The 20,345-nt window shown below is 49.2% G+C and overlaps 1 protein-coding gene across 2 annotated transcripts; it reads left to right on the plus strand.

Annotated features, from left to right (window-relative positions):
- The first annotated feature begins 2,037 nt into the window (after positions 1 to 2,037).
- On the plus strand, positions 2,038 to 20,070 carry RGS4 (regulator of G protein signaling 4). Of its 2 annotated transcripts, none has more exons than XM_038183342.2 (5): positions 2,038 to 2,062; positions 15,886 to 15,990; positions 16,878 to 16,939; positions 17,624 to 17,790; positions 18,323 to 20,070. In XM_038183342.2, the coding sequence occupies exons 2-5, from the start codon at positions 15,896 to 15,898 to the stop codon at positions 18,572 to 18,574; spliced, it is 576 nt and encodes a 191-aa protein (XP_038039270.2). In that variant the 5' UTR covers positions 2,038 to 2,062; positions 15,886 to 15,895; the 3' UTR covers positions 18,575 to 20,070. The 2 variants fall into 2 exon arrangements, with proteins under 2 accessions (XP_038039270.2, XP_012960053.1); XM_013104599.5 differs by lacking the exon at positions 2,038 to 2,062 and adding an exon at positions 13,589 to 13,825.
- The last annotated feature ends 275 nt before the right edge of the window (positions 20,071 to 20,345 follow it).

The following is a 20,345-nucleotide window of genomic DNA, read 5'->3' on the forward strand; positions in this document are numbered from 1 at the left end:
CCTTGTGGGATGGTGCCTCTCAGCTGAAGGCACAGTCTGGTCATCCTCAGCTCCTGGCCAGTCCTTTTGGGAGCAGGTCTGCTCCTGCTGGACCTGGACACATCACGTTTTGTAGGGGGTTCTCTGGAGAAGGTGACTGGAAATGTGGTAAGCTGTAGAGGGGACATCAGACAAACTCTAGGAGGAAGGAGCTGTTTTCCTGTCTCGTCTCTTCTGAAGGACACATTTATTTGCTAAAATATTAAGATATGGGTCTGATGCTCCTTATTTCACATAGTACACATCAGCGTTTGTTCTAGCTGCTGGAAGAAGTGAGCTCAGAAATAATTCAAGGGTCAGTTTTCTAACATTAGATTGGAATTGGCTTTATTTACTTTTACAAACCTGGCCAAGGCTCAAGGCATTCTAATGTTATGTATTCTTCAGTAAACACAATTAACTGGGAACTCAGAAAGGCTGATATCATCTTTTCCCTTGGGACTGGTCACTGTGAGCTGCTTTCTCCAGCCAGAAGATTGGATTATATTTCCCCAAGGTTGCAGAGTACCTGGAAATCTATTCAGCTCAAAAAAAAAAAAAAAAAAAAAAGGAGGAGGTCGGGAGGTGGGAACACAGGCATGAAGTGCTAGAGACAATGTCTTTTTTATGAATGGAATATCATGCCTAAAATTTGCCCAATGTGCCTGGGCCAGCCTGATTTCTGCAGAGAGGCTTTGACAGCCAACTTTACAGTGTTTGCAACTGGAGAGTTACCTGCCTGCTGGTAGGTTTGGTGATGCAGCCAAGTGTGGTTTACTGCAGCAGCAAGGCCTGGCACATGTGAAATGGTCTGGATTGCAAAGGGCATCTGCACCTTCCGTGTTGAAGACAGGTTGCCCAGAACCAGTGGGCTCCTGCTGTTTAAGAGCAAGTGGGTGTTTGTCTCTGAGGCAGCCCAGCGGGATCTTTAGAAGCAAGATATGCAGAGTATCCTATATTTAACCAAAAATCCTGAATGTGGGTGTTGAAACTGGACTTTAGACTTCTGTTTTATCACCTCTTGAATAACCCCAAGCTGAAGGAATGAGTGCAGAGAGCCTTATTATCTAGGGCCTTGCCTAACTCCAAGGTGGAGAGAAACAAAGCACGTTTGTCGTAGGACGTTTTCGAAGTGATTGTTACAAGCCCTTCCCCAGCTGATCCAGTCCAGTACTTCATGATCTTACAGCTAGAAAATCTTGTCTACCATCTAATCCTTCCTTGCTGTAATTCAGGACAAACATTTCTTGTCCTAACCAGCATGGACATGGTGAACAGTTCATCATCTTCGTCTTTGCAACTGCAGCCTTTTATGGACGTGGCATTTAGGTACTTCATGTATTATTAACCAGTGTCCTTTAGGTCTGCTCACATCTAGATGGAACAATTTCTCATTCTTTCATCTTTCTTTATAGATTTTTGTTCTGGACTCTCTCCAGCTAGTCTACAGCCTTCCTGAAGAGCAATACCATCTTGGAACCTCTTGCTGAATGTCTAAGGCAGAACATATTGATTATGCCGCATTAGCATGTGCGAGAGATTTGTGACAGAAATTAAGGTTGAAGTGAAGTCTGAATGGAAACGTGTGTGTAAACACCGGGATAAATAACTGAATGAGGATTAAAAGGATTAAAAGTACTGATAATGAAGAGCACCACTTCCAGGATCGTGTTCCTAGGATGCCATTCCTGGTTGTAAAACCAGAGAATGTATTTATGGCAGGACCAAAAGCCCTGTGCCCTGCCTGATAAGGTAGCACAGACAGGTGATAAGGTCTCATCGGCTGAAGACCTTACATCCTGCCCGGAGGACAACGATGAGCTTGCAGCATAACACATACCATTCTTTTTCCTGACAGGCCACCAGAAAAACAGACGTGTTATAACCAGAAGAAATAGATGATGGGCTGCACCCTGGCCTAGAATTTATGGAAGCTGAAGTTGGCATTTCTGAGGCAAAGACCCACTCCAGAACAACTGATGACTTCGTCATGTGTGGCTGATCTCATCCAGCCCCTTGGACACTCATGTTGCGGTGCTTGTGGGTAAGTGAGTGTGAGAGTCTGAGTAAAAAGTCTGTAAGAGAGGGATTCTGTGTACATAAAATCAACTGTTTGTTAAAGGTTTTGTTTAAAAACAACAACAACAAAACCACTATCACCTTGCCTGCAGCTGGACTGTATGAGCAGACTGTAGTTAACCACAAGTAGCTTTCTACAGCACCCAGAGGTCCTCTAACCTACATCTACTGTCCTAAATCACTCCCAGATCTGAAGAGGTTAGCCCATCTTGTTTGTAGCTAGAAGGATGCTGTTTATAGCTTCAAGCTGACAAGCCTGGTTTTCTGCACCTCCTGCATTTTTCTCAGCCTTCAGCAACCTTTTCCATCCCATTTCTCCAGCAGCACTGGGCTGCCTCAGTCTTTGCTGTTCTCCAGACTATCAATCCAGGTCTTTTTGTTGTTGTTGTTGTTTGTTTGATCTCTGCTGCTTCTCTCCTGCAGTCTGTCATCTTTCTTGTTGGTCTTGCAAGCCTTTCACTCTGCTGCTGCATCCCAGCTGCCTTGGTTTTCCTCCCCAGCTGTCACGATTTCCAAGCTACCTGCTGTCCCTTGCACTGCCCCTGTTGTCACTGCTTACCGAGGCTTTTGGCTGTGTAGTCCTAGTCCTGCTCCTCAGTGTGTAGTGTTCCCAGACCGATGCCTTTTTTCCTCCTGGTAAAAACTTGATCAGTTTAGCCACGTCGTCCATTCTTCCTGCACTGACCTTCAGCAGCCTGTGCATGGATAGCACGCTCTGCTCTTCCTCCCTTCACTCCCTGTGCCGGACTGCTCACATTGCCATTCTCTGTGCTTTTTCTCACTGCCATGCCTCTATTTACACTGCTTCTGAGCCCTGTATGTGGCTCAGCATTCAGCACTGCTTTTCCATGGCTGAATACTTGAAGATTCTGGACTGATTAGGAAGCGGGTATGTCTCCACTCAAGCCCTTTGGAGGTCTGATCTGATGGGCTTGGTGCTGAACGAAGTGTTTGCTTCACTGAGTTGTAAACTCTGGGTAATTGGACCAGGTAGTTCATCCACGGAGGATGCTTGAGATAAATTGTTTCTGCACCAGTACTTAAACAGGTTTCTTGAAAACACATTAGCAGCTGGATAAACATCGGTTGAGAATAACTTCTATATCCCTGTATAATAACAGCAGAGCATGTACTGCTGGTCAGTTTGGGGTTCAGGGAAGGTTACTGCTTCCTTGTGATATCAAGCAGATACTGTTATGGACTGAAGGAACAGCTCATGAACAACTCTAGACTACACGAAAAGTAAACTGAAGAAAAAAATTGTTCCCCTCTTAGAGCTGTTTCCGTTCCCCTTCCAGCCTCTGGAAGCAGCCTCTGCTGCACATTACCTTGTGTGACTCATGCAGAACAAAGACAAACTGCATTTTAGAGCTAATGTCTTTAAAATTTGAGCCCACTTTGGTCTCTGCTGCTGACAGAGTCCAGCCTGCCTCCCCTACTGGACTGATGGTTTCTGGACCAAGTGCACATATATTAGAGAGTTTAAAAAGCAGTAAAGCAGCACAGCAGGATTCAGCCTCTGTTATCCAGGAGCCATATATAAAGGCACTCCGCAGCTGGATACAGGAAAGTGGAGAAAAACAGAAGCAAAAACCTCTCCTGTCAACACCAGATTTTATGCACTGGAGTAACTCTGTGAAGCTCAGTGCTGTCGTGTTGATGTACCCTGCCTGTGAAGGTACGTGATGTGGGTGTCATCTGCTGACAGTGCCTGCTCCGTCCTATTACGAGTATCGTGGTGTGAAGTGCCTTTGACAGCCCAACCCTGGGCATGTGGCACTGGGCAGCAGATACTAAACTGAAATACGATGACCCTAGGGAGCAAGATCTTCAGCAGGAGCAAGCTGAGCTTTCATGAGATATGGTTTGAGCCACGCTTTCAGAGGTTATGGCACTGCTTGAGCAGGGGATGCCCTTGGTTGCAGTCCTTCCTCCGTGATGTTTTATGATAGGGGTGCAGCTGTCCTGCCAGCTGGCTGTGTCTCCTGGCTAATGTCCTTCATATCTAGTTGATCAGAGGCTGCTTCAAGAGATGCTCATTAACCCTCAAGGAGAAAAATCCTGTTGGAAGACAGTTTTGCTCGACACAGAAAGTGCCACAGCACACGGGGAAGCTGCAGCACAACAACTCCGCAGACCAATGAAAGCATGCCCAGGATGTCGCTAGATTGCTGGAGCGCTGAGTCCCTCAGCATAACAAGTGTATGAACACACCGGTGATTAGCAGAGAAACCAGGCTCGGGGGCTTGTTTTGATTTCTGCTTTGGCCTTCCAATCTAACACACTTAATGCGCATCAGGGAACAGGGCGAGGAGACACTTTGTTCTCTTATCTTGCAAAGTCAATCAGTTGCATAATGTGAATCACAGAGGCAGCAGGAACGTGATGAAGTGCAGAGAAGGGAGACATCAGATGGTTTATTGTGGCTATGGGGGAGTGAGCCAGGCCTCCCTCTACCCAAGTTATTTTCCCCAAACTGCCTTTGATCCTGCTTTGCATCAGCTGCTTGTCACTCTGAAAGCAGCACAGACTGCAAGAGAGCTTCTCTGGAGCCCCTGTCTGTTAGAATAGCAGAGGTAAGCACCCCCAAAAGTCTCCAGAAGGATTCAGAGAGTTTCAATGAGCTGTTTCCTTTGCATTAGCCTCACAGTGGGGCAGGGGCTGCCTAGCACTGTGCACAGAGCAGTGTGATCAGACCCAGCGTGGGTGCGAGACAGGTAGGAGCACCAGATCGGATGTCACCCTGCCCCTTGGATTCAAAGGGCAGAACTTGTGAGGGAAAATGACCTTTTTGTAAAGATAAGGCTTTAAGCTCAGAGCTCCTGCAGCTTAGGAGAGGTGTGTAGGCAGCTGGCGTGTGGTGCAAGTCGGTTTGTTTCTGTGTTCCCCTTCTGAAAATGGGACACTGTGCAACCAGTAGCACCTGTGACACCATCTGAAGGACTGTGGGCACCAGGGATTCAGCTCATTTGGTAGCCTGAGCTCTTGGCTGATTCCTCTTCCGAGGCTTCTGCTTTTCGTTTATCAAAAAGTGTTTAAAAATAGAACAAATCCATAGAGCTTTATTCGAAGCCTGAGCTGCTAATGAGCCCACATCAGAGGGGACAGGCCCTCCCCACAGGGCAGAAATTGCAACACCCTAGCTGAGGCTTAGCCTGAAAAGGCCATGCGTGTTTTGGGCAGTGTCTGCCTCTGACAAGGAAAAAAATGCCTCTTTGTAGCCTCTCGATGATTTGGAAAATGGCAGACTATCAGTCTGTTCTTTCCCAGCACAAGGCTTGCTGTGATGCCTTACCAGGTGCTCTGTGCGTACCTGCTGGCAGCTGAGCCCCACGTATTTTGGTAGGAAGGGTGCCAGGGGGTTGAAGAACGCGGGGTTGCAAGGTAAATAACACGGAGGAGTGCTAAAAGGAGAAGGGACAGAAAGAAATCACTCTACCAAGAAGCCTCCCAGGCGTATGGCGCTGTCTTAGGCAATTTCCCTCTTTCCCTAACAAACAGCAAGCGCATTTACTGCTGACAAGCTCAGCCCAGAGCTGCGGGAGCATGTAATGACTGCGAGGGGCTTCTGGGCTTTCTTGCTCCACTTTGTAAATTCATCTCTCATCCTTGTTATATTAGCGCTATTTTTAGCAGCTCTTAGTCAGAGAGAACAGAAGTGATTCTCCATTATGGATCTCAAGCACGAGATAATAGAGACAGTTGGAGATGTTGCCGAGCAGAAGGCTGGTGCAGGAGGCCTGTGCCCAGCACAGCTCCTCCAGAGGTCCCACCACACTGCCCCAAAGCCCCAGGGGCACTGGCTTCAGCTCTGCAGCCTCCCTTGCAGGGCAGCGAGGCTGCTCAGCACGTGCACGTGCTCCCTCCGGACACAGCCGAGTCTCCCAGGAGATGCCTGGCTGTCAGACAGCATTCCCAAGGATCATCTTGTCCTGATGCCATGGGATGCATCCTCCTCCTTCCCACGGCTCATCTCTAGGGCTTCTCACATAGCCTCCTGCCCCCTCTGTACGTCACTGACCACTTTTCTCCCTCCTGCTCTCCTCCTTTCCAGCTCTCATGACCCCAGTCTTTCCCATTTTGGCCAGCATGGCCAAAATGGTCCTGTTCCTCAGCGTGGCTTTACCTCCATAGCCACCCCAAGACATCTGTGCTCGTATAACAAAGGAGGGTCCCATATATACAGCTGGGGGTTGCTGATGGGGTGAGGTAGGACGTGTCTCACAGTGGATATGGGTGCGGAGCACGGTGTGATTGTGGTGTGAGACTTTTTCAGTAAGAGAGGGAGAGAACTAGCAATGCCCAGGGAGGTTTTGCTGGTTTGGGGGCATCTAGTGCTTCTCCATAACAAGGCTGAGTCTGTGTCTCATATCCTTTCCGTGTGAGGCTAGCCCTTGAAATTGGGCTGAGGATCACAATCTGATGTGAGAATTTTGTGGGTGAAGTTTAGCTGGACTGACTGGAACTGCAGCATTGTTTAAAAAAAATAAAAATAAAAAAGGCAAAAAACAAGGCAACACAATATGTCAGTGCTGCCCTCACCAGAGGCTTGCAATTTCCAGTGATGCACAAATAAGATAAACACTCCATGCTTACGGAATATTGAGCACTTTGTACATGATAGCAGCCAATTTATACCACAATAATGCTGAGCAGCACAACTCCCTTCGGAGCCATGCTAGCTTGTCTCTGCAGCGAACAGAAGCAGTACCTTGGATCTGAACACACGTGATCTGAGAGAATCTGGGTCCAAAATATACCTTCCTGGGTCTACCTCTGAGAATACGCAGGGCAGCATCTCCTTCGGCACTTGCATTATATCCTTGGTACCACGTCCCCTGTGGCTGGCAGTTTAAGGACTGCTTTGCCAGGTTCCTGTTGTGTAGTCCAGAGGGATATTGATCCCTGACAGTCCCAGCATGATTAGTCAGTTATTATTTGTCTGCACTGCACCTTGCTTTACATGAAGAGCTTGATGCAGTCCCAGCAGGCCTCCTTCCCTGGCTTCCTCCCAAACCTGGGCAGCTGGGTGATGCCCCAGCCCTAGGGATGTGCTCTGGGCTTGTCGCCTCCAGTCACTGGCAGCGTGGCATCCTGCAGCAGTTTCTCTGGGGTGGCAGGGTATTGTTGGCACTCACACGTGCCTTAGTGCTGCCGAAGCCTCTGGTCCTGCACCCTCAGCTCCATTATTCCTCTGGACAAGGCCTGGCATTGACCCCGGTATCTGCAAGATGTGGGAGCTCTCCCCAGCAGTGCAGGCATCAAGCAAGGGACAGAGGAAGCTTGTTTTAATATCTCTGGGCACGTGGACTGCTCTTGGCCACAAGTGCCAAGGCACTGCTGTGGAAACTGCATTTCTTCCTGGCATCTCTTAATTTATTTATATTATATTTTAATCACTCCATTTAGAGACCGTACCCTGTGGAAGTTTCTGAGCAATCCTGTGTTAGAAGAGCCAGTTATCGGTGATTCAAAACAGGTGCAAAGCCCCTATTTTTCTTCCTGTGGTTAAATGATTTCCAGGTGAAGCACCAAAGTGCACATGTGCCTGGGACGTCAGGTTGCAGGAGTCCTGCCAGCTGAGCCAGGAGCTGCCATCCTTAGCATCCCGTCAGCGTGCAGAGCAGCAGATGGGCGAACGCTGCTTCAGAAGAGACAGAAAGATCTCAGCCACATGCATTCTGCTGAGAAGTTCAGAAGGACAAAGTGTAACAACAGGACCGTTGGTTTCTTCTTTGCAAAAAGCAGGCATTTCTAAATGATGAAGCATTAAATGCTGTCACTCAGCGAGGAGCTGTGAGCGTCAGCTGCTGGGCACAGCTGAGCACCACGTGCCACAGGTTGTGGCACACAGCCCTGTCTCTGCTTTTTTTTTTCTGTGGCACGGTGAGTTCAGGTCTGCTTGGATTTACAGCCTGCTTTAACACACATTTTGAACAGCAAGAGGTCCTGGCAAAGCAGAGCTCGCTGGGCAGTGATTGTTTTCCAGTAGTCTTTGCTTGCCTGTTATGCCCTGTACGCCTTTCTGTGCAGTCAGCCTCCTCAGCAAGTGACATTTTCCCAGCGTTGTAATTCCGCGGTTGTGCTACTCCGCATGTTTCCTACTTGTGATTTCACTCTGTCTGATTCACCTCCAAGCCGCAGGTCAAAGAACTCCAGGCTGGGATCAGCCCGTTTTTTTCAGTGCATTCTCCTTTTACCATTTCCTTTTTGTGATTTCTCAGCTCGCTGCCCAGCAGTCTGGGAGGAGCACGCCTCAGGGCCGGCGGATCCACTGAATACCTGGCACCTTCCAGAATTGCCCTCCAGGCTGGGGCCACATCAGGCTGGGCTCACAGTGCTTTTGTATGGATGCTCTTTCTCTGCTGCAGGTGCTTGTCCTTGCTTTTGTGTTTCTTTAGCCTGCAATCCTGGTGTTCTGCAACCCCACCCGCGGACTTGTCAGGCATCACCTTTTAAATAACCGGCATACCCTTGAGGCAGGCACTGACAGATGCTCCTTGCTTCCAAGCTGCCTTTTGTGAGCAGGCTCCCAGCATTAAACAACTGAACTGTGACCAGAGCAGTAAGCAACATGCTTTGGATGCTGAGCCGTGACCCCACAGATAAAACGACCCCTGGGCTTTGCCCTCCTGAACAAAGCTGTAGCCTTTGTTCCCTGGCACGGGCCTTTGTGCCGTGGCAGCTCTAATCCTGCTCAGCTGCCACTGCAATTTCTCATCTTTCACATCCTGTAACTTCACATCTTTTAGTAATCGTCTAGGCAGAAGGTTCCTCAGCCACATTTGAAAGTTGGGCTTTATAAAGCTGTGGAAAAGAAGTCCCTGCACAGCTGGGTTGCTAAGGCGCAGAAGGAGCGAGGAGCGTTTCAGCTGTGCACTGTACGTAAAGGAGTTGATGCTCTACATTTCTGACGCATCCACCCTCCTCCTGCCTCGCTTTCTGCCGCCTCCTCCCCGTACCTTAGGGCACTTTCAGGTGAAGCGGTCGGCCCACGAGTGAGGAGTACATAAACCACTGTCTTTTTAGCTCCTGTGCTGATATTGTCCATCTCTGCTCCTGTCTCGATAGGGGATTTCCCAGTAAGGATACAGCAAGTGTGTCCCTGCCTGGGGGCTGCACTAAGATTCTTGGAAGAATAGGCTGAAGAGCTCTCAGGACCAAAAATGGTCATTTTTAATACGTTTTAGTATAAAAGGAGACTGGAGGAAAGCCATCCTGTAAGAGGTGGTAAGCTATATAGTTACAGAGCTATTAACCTTTGGATTGGTGCAGGAACACTATTAGTATGGATGAGAGCAGGCTCATTTGAAAAGGAGGTGATATAATTGATACCGGCTAACATGATTTAATGGAAAAATAGGCTTTTTACAACAAAGATAATGATGCTTTTCAGAGGCACTTGTGGTGGTGAAAGATTTATAAATGAATCTGACTTGCTATCGATATTTGGGTTAAAATATCATAAAATCCATATTAAATGGACTAAAGTTGGGTAAATTAGACATTTCAAAGTGTTTTTAGTATTGGGAAAGCATCAGTGCACATGTTGGCTTGGTTTGTGGTCCAGTGTTACTCAAAATGTTCTTAGTGATTAAGAGGAAATGTTTAAGGGGCTGTTAATCAAAATGGATGATGAGATAGAGATATGGGAAACTGGAAGGCAAATTACTCAAATTGGAGCTTTTTCTATCGTCTGATGCCCAGAAACAAGAACAACAGTCAGACCAAAAAAAAACAAAAAACTATTTCATTAGGAAACCCAAACCAGGAGAAGAAAGTAGAAGAAAGTCCATTTAGACTAAACAAAATTCTTCCTCTGATACAAGGTTAAATATTTTATTTTGATTTTTCTCAGCTTTCTTGGTGTAGTAACATAAGTAGGCAACCCAAAAGCCGAGGGTTGAAGCCAAAACACAAAGGATCTGGAATTTGCAGGCACTTAGAAGTGACAAAAATCTGGTAATGTAGATGCATAGGCAAGTAGAAAATACTTGAGAGTATGGGAAAATTGTCTGAGTTATGTTGTAGAAATTCTGTGAAGATGGGGTTAGGTGACCTGCTTCTTGAATACGCTAGCAGCCACAGAGCATCACTTCAGAGAGGAGCAGGCTCGGCAAGGAGCTGCAACAACAAATCGAAGCTGCTTTGCCTTTACAGTTCATCTTCACCTTAGACAAGGAAAGCCAAAAGGTGACCGGGTCAGGCTGGAGACCCATACACACGCCTGCAGCAGCTGTGTGTGTGAGCAGCGAGCTGCCCGTGTGGCAGCACGGTGAGTCAGCCACCCCTGGTGCCAGGGCTAATTTGGGAACAGGCGCTTTCCCTTCAGAGCCTGCCTCCGGGCCTGTTGCGAGGTTCGTGGCACTGGCCATGCGTGAAGTCAGGCGGCGCATTGCAGAGACATGGGAAAGAATTATTTCCTCCCTGCGCTGTGGAATGCCATTTCTGGGAATCCCTCTGCAGGCCAGGGGACACAGGGGAGACAAATTTGGCCTTTATGTGCCTCTTCGAGAGGTCAGGCCGCAGCAGAGCCCCAGGACAGGACATACGGCTGCCTGCGGGGCCATGCACAGACATGTGCTGGTTCCTCCCAACTCAGACCCAAACGTGAAGGCCCAAATGTCCAGGGAAGAAGGCAGCAGCAGCAGGAGAGGCTCTGTATGGCAGCACATCCTCACAACACCCATGCCATGCCCTTCTCCGTTTCCAGTGACACAAGGCGGCCATCACCCCTGCGTGCTCCTCCGGCCCACAGCGCGCTGCTCCGAGAGAGGAAGGGGCCGAGGTGGGAGAGCCTTGTGCTGTCGGGAGGGCAACAGCCTGCAGTAGCTTGTCTCTGGGCCATGACCACCAAAATAGCACTCCTCGTGCTCCCTGCCTCCTCCCACGGCCGGCGGCTGTGAGCCGAGGGCCGGATCCCACACGCGCTTGTGCATGGGGGCGGGCGAGCATGTGTGTGAACTGTTCCCTAGCAATGGGGATGAGGGGGAAAGCTCTGTTTAATGTCTCAGTCTCTAGCTGCATCTCCCAGGCCACTGTGAGGAATTTCTTGGCATTTACTTCATGCTCTTCAGTTTGTTTCCCTCCTTCGACTGCGTGATGTTTCAAGGCCGCAGCGGTATTTGTCAGGGACGTATTGGCCGGGGTGCCCCCCACCCCCAGCCTTGCACACCCCCAGCCCATCCTCACTGCTGATTTCTCCATAATTCTCTGCCCACAGGTGAATTGAGCCAGACGTAAGCACTGGCCTGAGCTGCTGCTTTCCTAACTTGCAGGGAAACGTTTTTGGTGTTAAATACAGCCCTGCCAGTGCCCTGGGAGAAGAGGCCTGCGTATGGAGGGTAGGAATAAGAGATGGAAGGGGCTATTTTTCACTGGGTACCAGCTGGAGTGGCTAAGATGATATTAAACTGCAACAGCTGGGGAACACAGCTTAGAGGAGAAGCAGTATACAAACCCAAACTCCTCACAGGGGGAATGGGCCGAACAAATGTGTGTTGATGAACTGGAAAAGTCAAAATTTCAAACGCTGCAGTTCTGGGAGTCTGTATACCAAGTCCTGGGAGGATGGTTTTAATTGCAAATTGCTTAATTCTTAATTGCTGTCCATTGAGAGAACAGTGTTAGAAAATTCTTATTATTCTCACAGCCTTCTCACACAGAAATTGGGGTATCCAGCAGGTGAGTTCATGTTGGCAACACCATCATTCCTTTGAATGTCAGTAGGACTGCACAGCCAAGGTACTTACAATCCACAGAGAAGGGTGAGATTCCAAAATCCCTGAGCACACCAAATTGCAGAGAAAATGCAGAATTTCTGTGTTCTACACACATGTTCCCTGTTCTAGCAAGCAAGCAGCCTGTTGGCAGCTTCCTGAGCCAGAAGCTAAAATCTCATGCCAACAGCAGTAGTATCTTACAAGTGTGAGATAAAAAATAGTTAATTGTTTAATTTGCTTAATTAATTAAGAATTTTCTTCTTGGCTGTATTCTGCTCTTTGGTGTCTCTTCTCCCCAAACAGGAGACATCAGAGAGCTTTGGCACCAACTCTGGCAGTGTTCAGTCGCTTCCTACAGATCCACTCAGATCAGGTTTTACAGTGCTTTCCCCTAGAGCTAACTTTTAGTCCAAAGAGTGCAGGAACTGCAAACCCCAGGACTAGCAACCAGATGGTCACATTAGTACAAAGGCAGTTTAAAGTTTATTAGAGCATTGCCTTTTGGCACAGTTAATGAACTGAGGGGATGCAATATGCCAAGGCAGGTAAACTCATCCAGCATTTGGGTCTTCCTTGCTGCTGGCTGTAAGCACGGGAGCGAAAAACTCACCTTAAATCTTTTGCAGGTTACAGGCAAAGTATTTAAAGATTTCTGGAAAGAGGGATCCCAACAGTGGGTAACATGGGCAGACAGCCTGCTGCTAAACTGAAGCTTCTTTGTTTTACATCAGGAGCAGACTTTGTGCATGATGGCGCATGATACCCTCTTATGATGGTACAGGCTGTGCTGAGCAGCAACTCAATAAATCCCAGCCAATTCCCTCTCTTCAGAGGAGTGTTTTCAGCCAGCATCTGCCTTCTGCGCCCTGCTAGGACTGAGGATAAGCGGCATAGCTGGAGTCACTCTGCTCTCCTTTGGGACTAACCAGAGTCAGGCAGTGCAGTCACCGCCAAACATCCCCATAACCAAGTGTTTCATGGCTTCATCCATTAGCGCATAGTAGCCTCAACGCTGCCAGAAAGCCCTCTCTGAGGAGACACCATTATTCCTATTGTTTTAATGAATCATCTTCCCTTGGGTACCCAGATACTCCCGAGTACCTAGGCCTGGCTTTGGATTAGGGGCAAATGGAGAAGTAAAGCACTAGTGGTACCCATGGATGTAAGGCAGTCGTGTTTTTAACTTCCCATCTTTTCTTCCTGCACGTGTGTGAGCTGTCCTTACATATAAATGTGCTGGGACACGCTAACTCATTTTGTATTTCAGTAGTGATGTGCCCCGCAGACCTTTCCTTTCAGCCTCACCAAAGGCACATATCCCCGTGCCTCTAGACCAGATTGGACAGCTTCATCTGCCTGGGAAGTTCCCTGGTGAATTTACATTCCTGTTTCCTTGGAGCTCCAGTTTCTGTATTTGTTGAGACTATGCTAACATTTTGTGCTTAAAATACTTGTCCCTTATTTTCCCTAGGTTGATTTAAATAGGAAAATGAAAAGAGGAGCTGACAAAGCTCACCACACTTCTCAGAACTGATTCTCTGACCCTTTTCACTGTCTGCGCCCCTCTGAAATCTCCCCCACCTTTCATCTGCACCATTCCACCTTTTGCAATAGGGGAAAGCCCCTGGAGCTTTTTCCATCCTTTTAAAAGAATCCACCTCTGCAGCCAGACACCGAGCTTCATTTCTGGTAAGGTTTTCAGTCCCACTCAGCCCTTTGTCTCAGCTTATACGTCAGCCTCTTCCTCTTGGGTGGGCAGAAAGGGGACGGTTGCTGCTGCTGTGCTGGCTGCTGACTGGGTCACCGAGTGCTGCTGGGCTGGCTGGGCTAGGCTATAAAACACAGCAGAGCTGGAGCAGCTGGCTCAGACAGCAGACTGAATCCCGCAGCCGGCAAAGGACCTGCACGCAGCCTCTGCCTTGTTATTTTTCCCTGGAATACAGAACCAACCTTGGGAGCAAGATGTGCAAGGGACTCGCTGCGCTGCCAGCCACTTGCTTAAAAAGGTACCGTTTATTTTTGGGACTCTGTTGTGGGCTCATTTGTCTGGCAATACAAGGGTTTATGCACGTCGTGTCTGAAAAAGAAGTGGCAGATTTGGCTCTGAATCTTTTGCAAGATTAGATACAAATGCTTGTTTGCAAGTTTCTTCTGTTAGTCAGAACCAGAATCGCATAAAGGTTTTGTAGCGAACAATGGGGACTCTAAACCCGTCCTCCCTATCAGCAAACCGAGCAGCTCACAGCACTGCCACAGCTTGATATTCCTGGCAGCTGCTTCTGCTGCAAGCTTTGCACCCCTTTCTCCTTTGAACCCGTTTTCTCTGGTGAATTTTCTTGTCTGGATTTCTGTGAAGGGGAAGCGAGGCAGACAAGATTCAACAAAAATCGAGGGTCGTCCCTCAAAACCCAGCCCAAATGTGAAAGGCAAGCGTGGCAGGACCAGGCAGCGCGGGGCTGGTGTGGGGTCAGGCTGTACCCCCACAAACATGACTTGGGGGCCAGTGTGGGGCCGTGTCCCGCAGTGTGTGGCACCATCCAGGCATCTCCGTGCTGGCAGAGCCACCCGACAGCAGGCTCCTCGGGCTTCTTCCCAGTCGCTGAGCAATGGTGGAGGGCTGGGAAGGTACAAGCTGAGATTCACCCTGCTCTCATCGGGGGGAAAAAGCTCCCCGTGGTGGCTTTGAAAACAAAACATACCAACACCCTTCTCCCCCAGTTCGAAGGAAATGTTGACAGGGAAAAATAAATAGCAAAAATGTAAAGAAATGAAGTGCACATCCTTTATCCACCTCTGTCCAGGAATCCCCAGAGAATCTCCATGTCTTAGAAAGCTGCAGGACGTGCTGCAGGCAGCGGTGCCTTGTTTCCTTCTGCTGCCTCCTTCCTGCAGACCGGAGGGGTCCGATTATGGGGGTGCCCTGAGAGGCAGCGCATCGGGCAGCGCCGAGCATCCCGTTACTGCCAGAGGTGCCGGGGTGTTTGCCCTGGTCGCTCTTCTCACAGGAGAAGTCATGAGTTTCTTCCACTCTCAGCCTGCGCCATAGGAAGAGGGCTGACTGCTCACGCTGCTAAGATGGCATTTATGAGCAGGAGCAGGCGGTGAGATAAGATAGGGCCGGGAATGCTGACAGTGCTCTGACTGGCAGGCCGAGCAGCTACTGCAGCTCAGCCCCACAGCACATTCCCCGGCTCTTTTCTAGGCTCTGATCTGAGCAGGAGGAGGAAAATTTCCTGTTTATGCTATCACTACACCTTGAGGCAAGCCAGGGCTTGTGCCCCTCAGCAAGCCAGGCTGGTTTACCTACGCCCTCATCCTTAAACTGAATGGAAATCCAGAGAGATGCTGAAGGCAATGCCAGCTGCATATTTAGGTTGTGCACTCAGCCAACACTTGTCCTGAGCACGCCGAATAGCAGAATAAAATTAAGCTCTCATCCTTGTAGGAGCTTGCTGTAGGGCAAGAGAGCAACTTGCAGTCAGCGTGGGCTGGTTGTGGCAAAGCTCCTGGCTCACCCCTGGTCTCAGCACTGATCCTGCCCCTGGCTTTTTGCTTCCTTCCCTTCCCTCCGAGTCACACCAGCTGCCTGGTGGGGTGGCCTGGCATGGCCCCGCTGCTGGCATAGCCAGGTGGGGTGGCAAGGAGGGAGATAACAAGGGCTGCAGGGAAGGATCGGTAAGCATTTAAGAACCAGACACCGGCTAGCTGGGCAATTTAATTCAGGGAGAAGCGGTGTGTGACACATTTACCCAGCAGCAATACCTTCCTATCACAATGTTTTACCTGAACAGCAGTAAACCAGCAGCTCCTCCGCCTTTGCCAGACCTCCCTCCAGGCTGACGACCTTGTCAGCAATAAGACTGTGCCGTTGAAGGCGGCAAATGAACTCCCTGACTTTGCTGTATTTGTTTAGCACTGGAATATGCACTGTGAGGAGTGAGAAGTCAGCGCTGTGACCTGCACTTGTGTGACCGAACAATGCTGAACAAGCGAGCTGCGGGCGAGGAGGCTGCAGAGGGAGTTGTAATCCATTACCCTCACGGCATTCCTGAATTGTTTCTTTCAGTGCCAAAGACATGAAGCATCGCCTGGGCGTCCTGCTGCAGAAGTCAGACTCCTGTGACTACAGCTCTTCCCAGGGCAAGAAGGAGAAAGTGTCTCCGAGCCAGAGGTAAGAGCAGACGCTGCCTTGCAGCTAAGCAAAGGCTGCCTGCAATGTGTTGTTTACTCCCGCACTGAGCTGAACTCATTTGCATTCCTACTGCTGCTTTTTATTACCTCCCAAATGCCTCTGTGTTTGAATCCAGCCTGTCAATAGTCCTCAAGTACTGATATCCCCTTCCAAGGAGAAGGTGGGACTAGAGACTTCCAGAGGTTTCTTTCTGCCAGCATTTCTGATTCAGGATGCACGTGCACGTTGAAAGGCTCCTGCAATCTCCTGCACAGGGCAATACGACCATCCCAAGACCCAGCATGGCTTGATACATTTCAGTATCAGACACGCTGGTTCTTTGAGTTGGATTTGTGTAATGGTCACACAGAAATATCGGCACAGAAAACAGACCTGCCAGCTAGCACAGCTCTCACGGAGCTGCAAGGAGATGTCCTTTGCAAGGAGGCCTCCAAAGGCCAAGAAATGCTCTTGGAATAGATCAGCCCTAGGATATGCTGGTATGATGAGCGGAACAAACACGGGAAGTGCAAACATGGTTTATATTTCCCAGGTTCTTCCCTTCCATGTATCTAGTGCTTCTCTGACAGGTTAAAGAAATCAACTCTTTGGAGTTCACTGATAGGACCTGTAAACAGGTCCATCCCTGAGCAGCAGATGCAGCCGGTCATAAAATAATCGTAAAGTCAACAATTTTTACAGGAAAATTCCCTTCCAGACCGTGGCTGGTGAGGGAGATTGCAAACTGGGATTTCTGTAGGTTGGATCTGAGATCCTACAAAGGAGGTCTACAAGAAATATTTGTCAAGGAGTGTAGTGACAGGACAAGGGGTAATGTTTTTAAATGATTTATAATTCTTTGTGTTTCTCTCTTTGTGTCCTGATAGGGTTAGCCAAGAGGAAGTCAAAAAGTGGGCAGAGTCTTTGGAAAACTTGATCCATCATGACAGTAAGTAAAGCGTGTGCTTCTGCTGGAGATGTTGAGGGTTTTGCCTGCAGTGTGCTTTGCAGTCCCCAGGGGAAGCGTGGGATTTTGCCTTTTGTCTTCTAGCAGCGCACACAGTGGCTCCTTTGGGAAGGGCGGTGATCTGTTTCTCAGATCCAAGGGGCTTTAGCCCTGTGCAAGCTGATTTTAGGAGTGGCAAGACTGCAGCATGCAGTTAACACCGGGTTAAACGAGAGCCAAAAAGTGGAGAAACTTTTTGCAAGCTGAGCCCATGGGAGACTTTATCTTCTTGTCGGTCCCAGACTACACCGATGCCCTTGAGCTTTCCCTCACGCCGTTCCCATGGCCCGAGAGCCTGCAGCGTGTGCTAACTGTCTCCTCGGGGCCCGCTGGGAACACACGGCTTGCTTGTGTTGTCCTGGCTGAGCCACTGGAGGTCACGGTGTGGGAGGCAGCTGAGGACCCACGTGTGACATCCCTGTGGGGCCTGACATCCTTGTGGGGCCTCCTTTGGCTTGCATGAGCTATTGCTGCGGAGGCAGGGGCTATTGCCAGCTGCCAGGGGCAGGGGACTTGTTCATTCAGCTCTGGAAAGGAGAATCCAGACTTGCTGTTTGCCGAGGCTCTGGGTTTCACAGGTGTGACTAACTCTCTTCCCTGTTTTGTTTTTCCCTAAATGATCTGTAGGAGGACTGGCTGCCTTCCGTGCTTTTCTCAAATCTGAGTACAGCGAGGAAAACATCGATTTCTGGGTCAGTTGTGAGGAGTACAAGAAAACCAAGTCGCCAGCCAAGCTCAGCCCCAAAGCCAGGAAGATCTACGACGAATTCATCTCTGTGCAGGCAACAAAAGAGGTGTGTACGCAGAACATCTCTTGGGCATAGGTGTCACCCTAAATCCCAAAACAGGCCAGAAGCACAGGGAAGTAGAAGTTTGGTAGTGTCATGAGAGTTGAAGGGTGCTGCTTAGCAAGTAAACGGTGTCATTTTTATTGCTTTAATGTTTAACTTGGATAGAGAGGAAGTGTGTTTGATGACGTGGCCACCCCACATGCACACTCGAATGGGAGAAGCCCAGGAGGACTGTGATTGCCAGTGTTCCAGCTGCTCCCACAAAATTGCTTGAGTTTTCTGTCTGGCTGCACCCCAGAGGAACATGTGTCAGTCTGCACTGACAGCTCGTCTGGCAGCAGAGATGCGTTGGTATCCAGCTGCACAGATTCTGTGAAGGCTGCAGAGTGTCTGTCAGACAGTCATTTCAGACCACTGCCCGTCAAGGACAGATTAAGCACATTCAGTGGAGTTGGGAGGCACTTGGATTTTCCCTTATAATTTCTAACAATTTCTGGGACAGGTTCCATTTATGCTGTCCCTTTGGCCCACACAGGTGAACCTGGATTCATGCACAAGGGAGAAAACGAGCCACAATATGCTGGAGCCTACGCTTTCCTGTTTTGATGAGGCTCAGAGAAAAATATTCACCCTCATGGAGAAGGATTCGTACCGCCGGTTCCTCAAGTCCCCCTACTACCTGGACTTGGTCAGCCCACCTGGTGCTGGCTGCGGGCCTGAAAGCTGCCAAAGAACCCACGCTCACTCCTTAGACTGCAACTCCAACATCATCTCTCAGTGCGCCTGAACCTGCAGCAAGGCCAGGAGCAGGCTGGGCAGGCAAGGAAATACTTGGCAGCAAAAGCATTCATTGGCATGAAGCAACAGAGCTGTCTTCAGTAGCTGTCTAATGTCCCAGTTGTGTCCCATGTCATGCAACAGCCAGCATTTGTAACCCAAGCCAGGCTCAGTTTGTGTAGCAAACCCTCCTCTGACTCCACCTGCGTAGGAGCCCTGGGGTCTGACGTGAAAGCTGGGTGAAATCATCGCGTGCCCGCGGTGTCTGACGAGCACCAAGCCAGGCAGGGCGGGAGCAGTAGGGAAGGGAAGGGAAGGGGCAGACACTTTTGAGCCCAGCACTGACCACAAAGGGACCAGTCCTGCCGGGCTGCAGTGCGACACCTAGCAAGGGGCAGGGGAAGCCAAGGGAAGTGGCAGGGACTGAGATCTCCCCTTTCTAACCAGCAGCAGCTTCAGTGAAAAAGACTTGGTCTGGTCCTTAGCTGTTCATATAGCTCCCGGATATTTCGGCTTTCAGTAGTATCTGCTCAGAGCTCGGGCTGTGCTGCTTTACAGCGATCAGACGTGCGAGAAGCTCCTGCTCTTTCTTGGAGACCAGAACTTTTCAGACTAGCAAACAGCCTGCTGTGGTCATTACAGCCCAAACTGCATGAAAGCTCTGCCCTCAGCCGCTTTTCTCCCTGTAGCACCTAGTTGCAGCTGGCCAAGGATCTTTTCTAGGGCTGTACAGAGCTATTATCTTACAGGCAGTTCATTATTTCAAGCATATTTATATCCGTTGTGCTCCCAGACTAAGAACACCATCCTGACACCGTAGCTGAGCAGAACGGGAATAGGTTCCTTCTCCCAGACTGACACTTGTATATTACCAACTGGGAGTGCCATCTGAGTTCAGGTTTGCCTGCCCCGACTTGTATGAAGCAGTTTGTGATGGGATAGGACCACTACCACAACAGCTGAGGAGGAAAGGCCCTGCTTGGGAGTATTTCAGAAAAAATAAATAAATAAAATGTTATGTATTTGAGTTTGTGATTGAGTAATTGCATTACTCACTTTGTCCTGAAGGTGGTAGGAGGAATATGCTGGCCTCATTACTGCTCCTGGGTTGGCGATCGTGCTCTCCCCTTGGCCTTTCTCTAGCTGGAAATTGCTTCTCTGACAGCCGTGTGTTCCTTACCCTGCATCCCAGTCTAGAGATCTGTTCCCACACTGGGGTTTTGGTACGGCAGGGGAGGGCTGTGGTTCTCCAGTAGGTGCTCTGAGGTCCTCAAAGAAGCGTCTCTTCTAACATTTGCTTTATTTTGTATTTATTAGTGTGCTGACACATACCACCCTGCATGTTCAGCTGCAAGATGGAGAGGCTTGCTAAAACTCTGAACATAGCTGAGCATGTGGCTATGTTTTATTTTCCCCTGGTACTGGGAACTCTTGATAACTCTTGCCAAGATGTATTGATATTTAAATAATGATGAATACATTCTAAATAAAAAAACGTTTGCATTAGTCTCTTCTAAAGTGCCATTGTGTGAACCAAGGACTGTGTGGTGATGCAATTCATTGACTAAGGTTCCTCTAAAATTAGTCTTTTGTAACTGCTTTCACTCAGATTGTTTTAAATCATGGGATGGTGAAATAGCCATTATACCCCCCAGCTGTGCTCTTCTGCAGAGGAACACACCCCTCAGCCCTGCGAGCCTGGGGCTGTGGGGATCCTGGTCTTTTCGGGGTCCGTGCTGTGCCTGGCAGGGAGCAACCATCCTCACCAAGGGGCTGGGGTG

Source organism: Anas platyrhynchos, chromosome 8 (assembly GCF_047663525.1).
Source record: "Anas platyrhynchos isolate ZD024472 breed Pekin duck chromosome 8, IASCAAS_PekinDuck_T2T, whole genome shotgun sequence".
NCBI classification, from domain to species: Eukaryota; Metazoa; Chordata; class Aves; order Anseriformes; family Anatidae; genus Anas; species Anas platyrhynchos.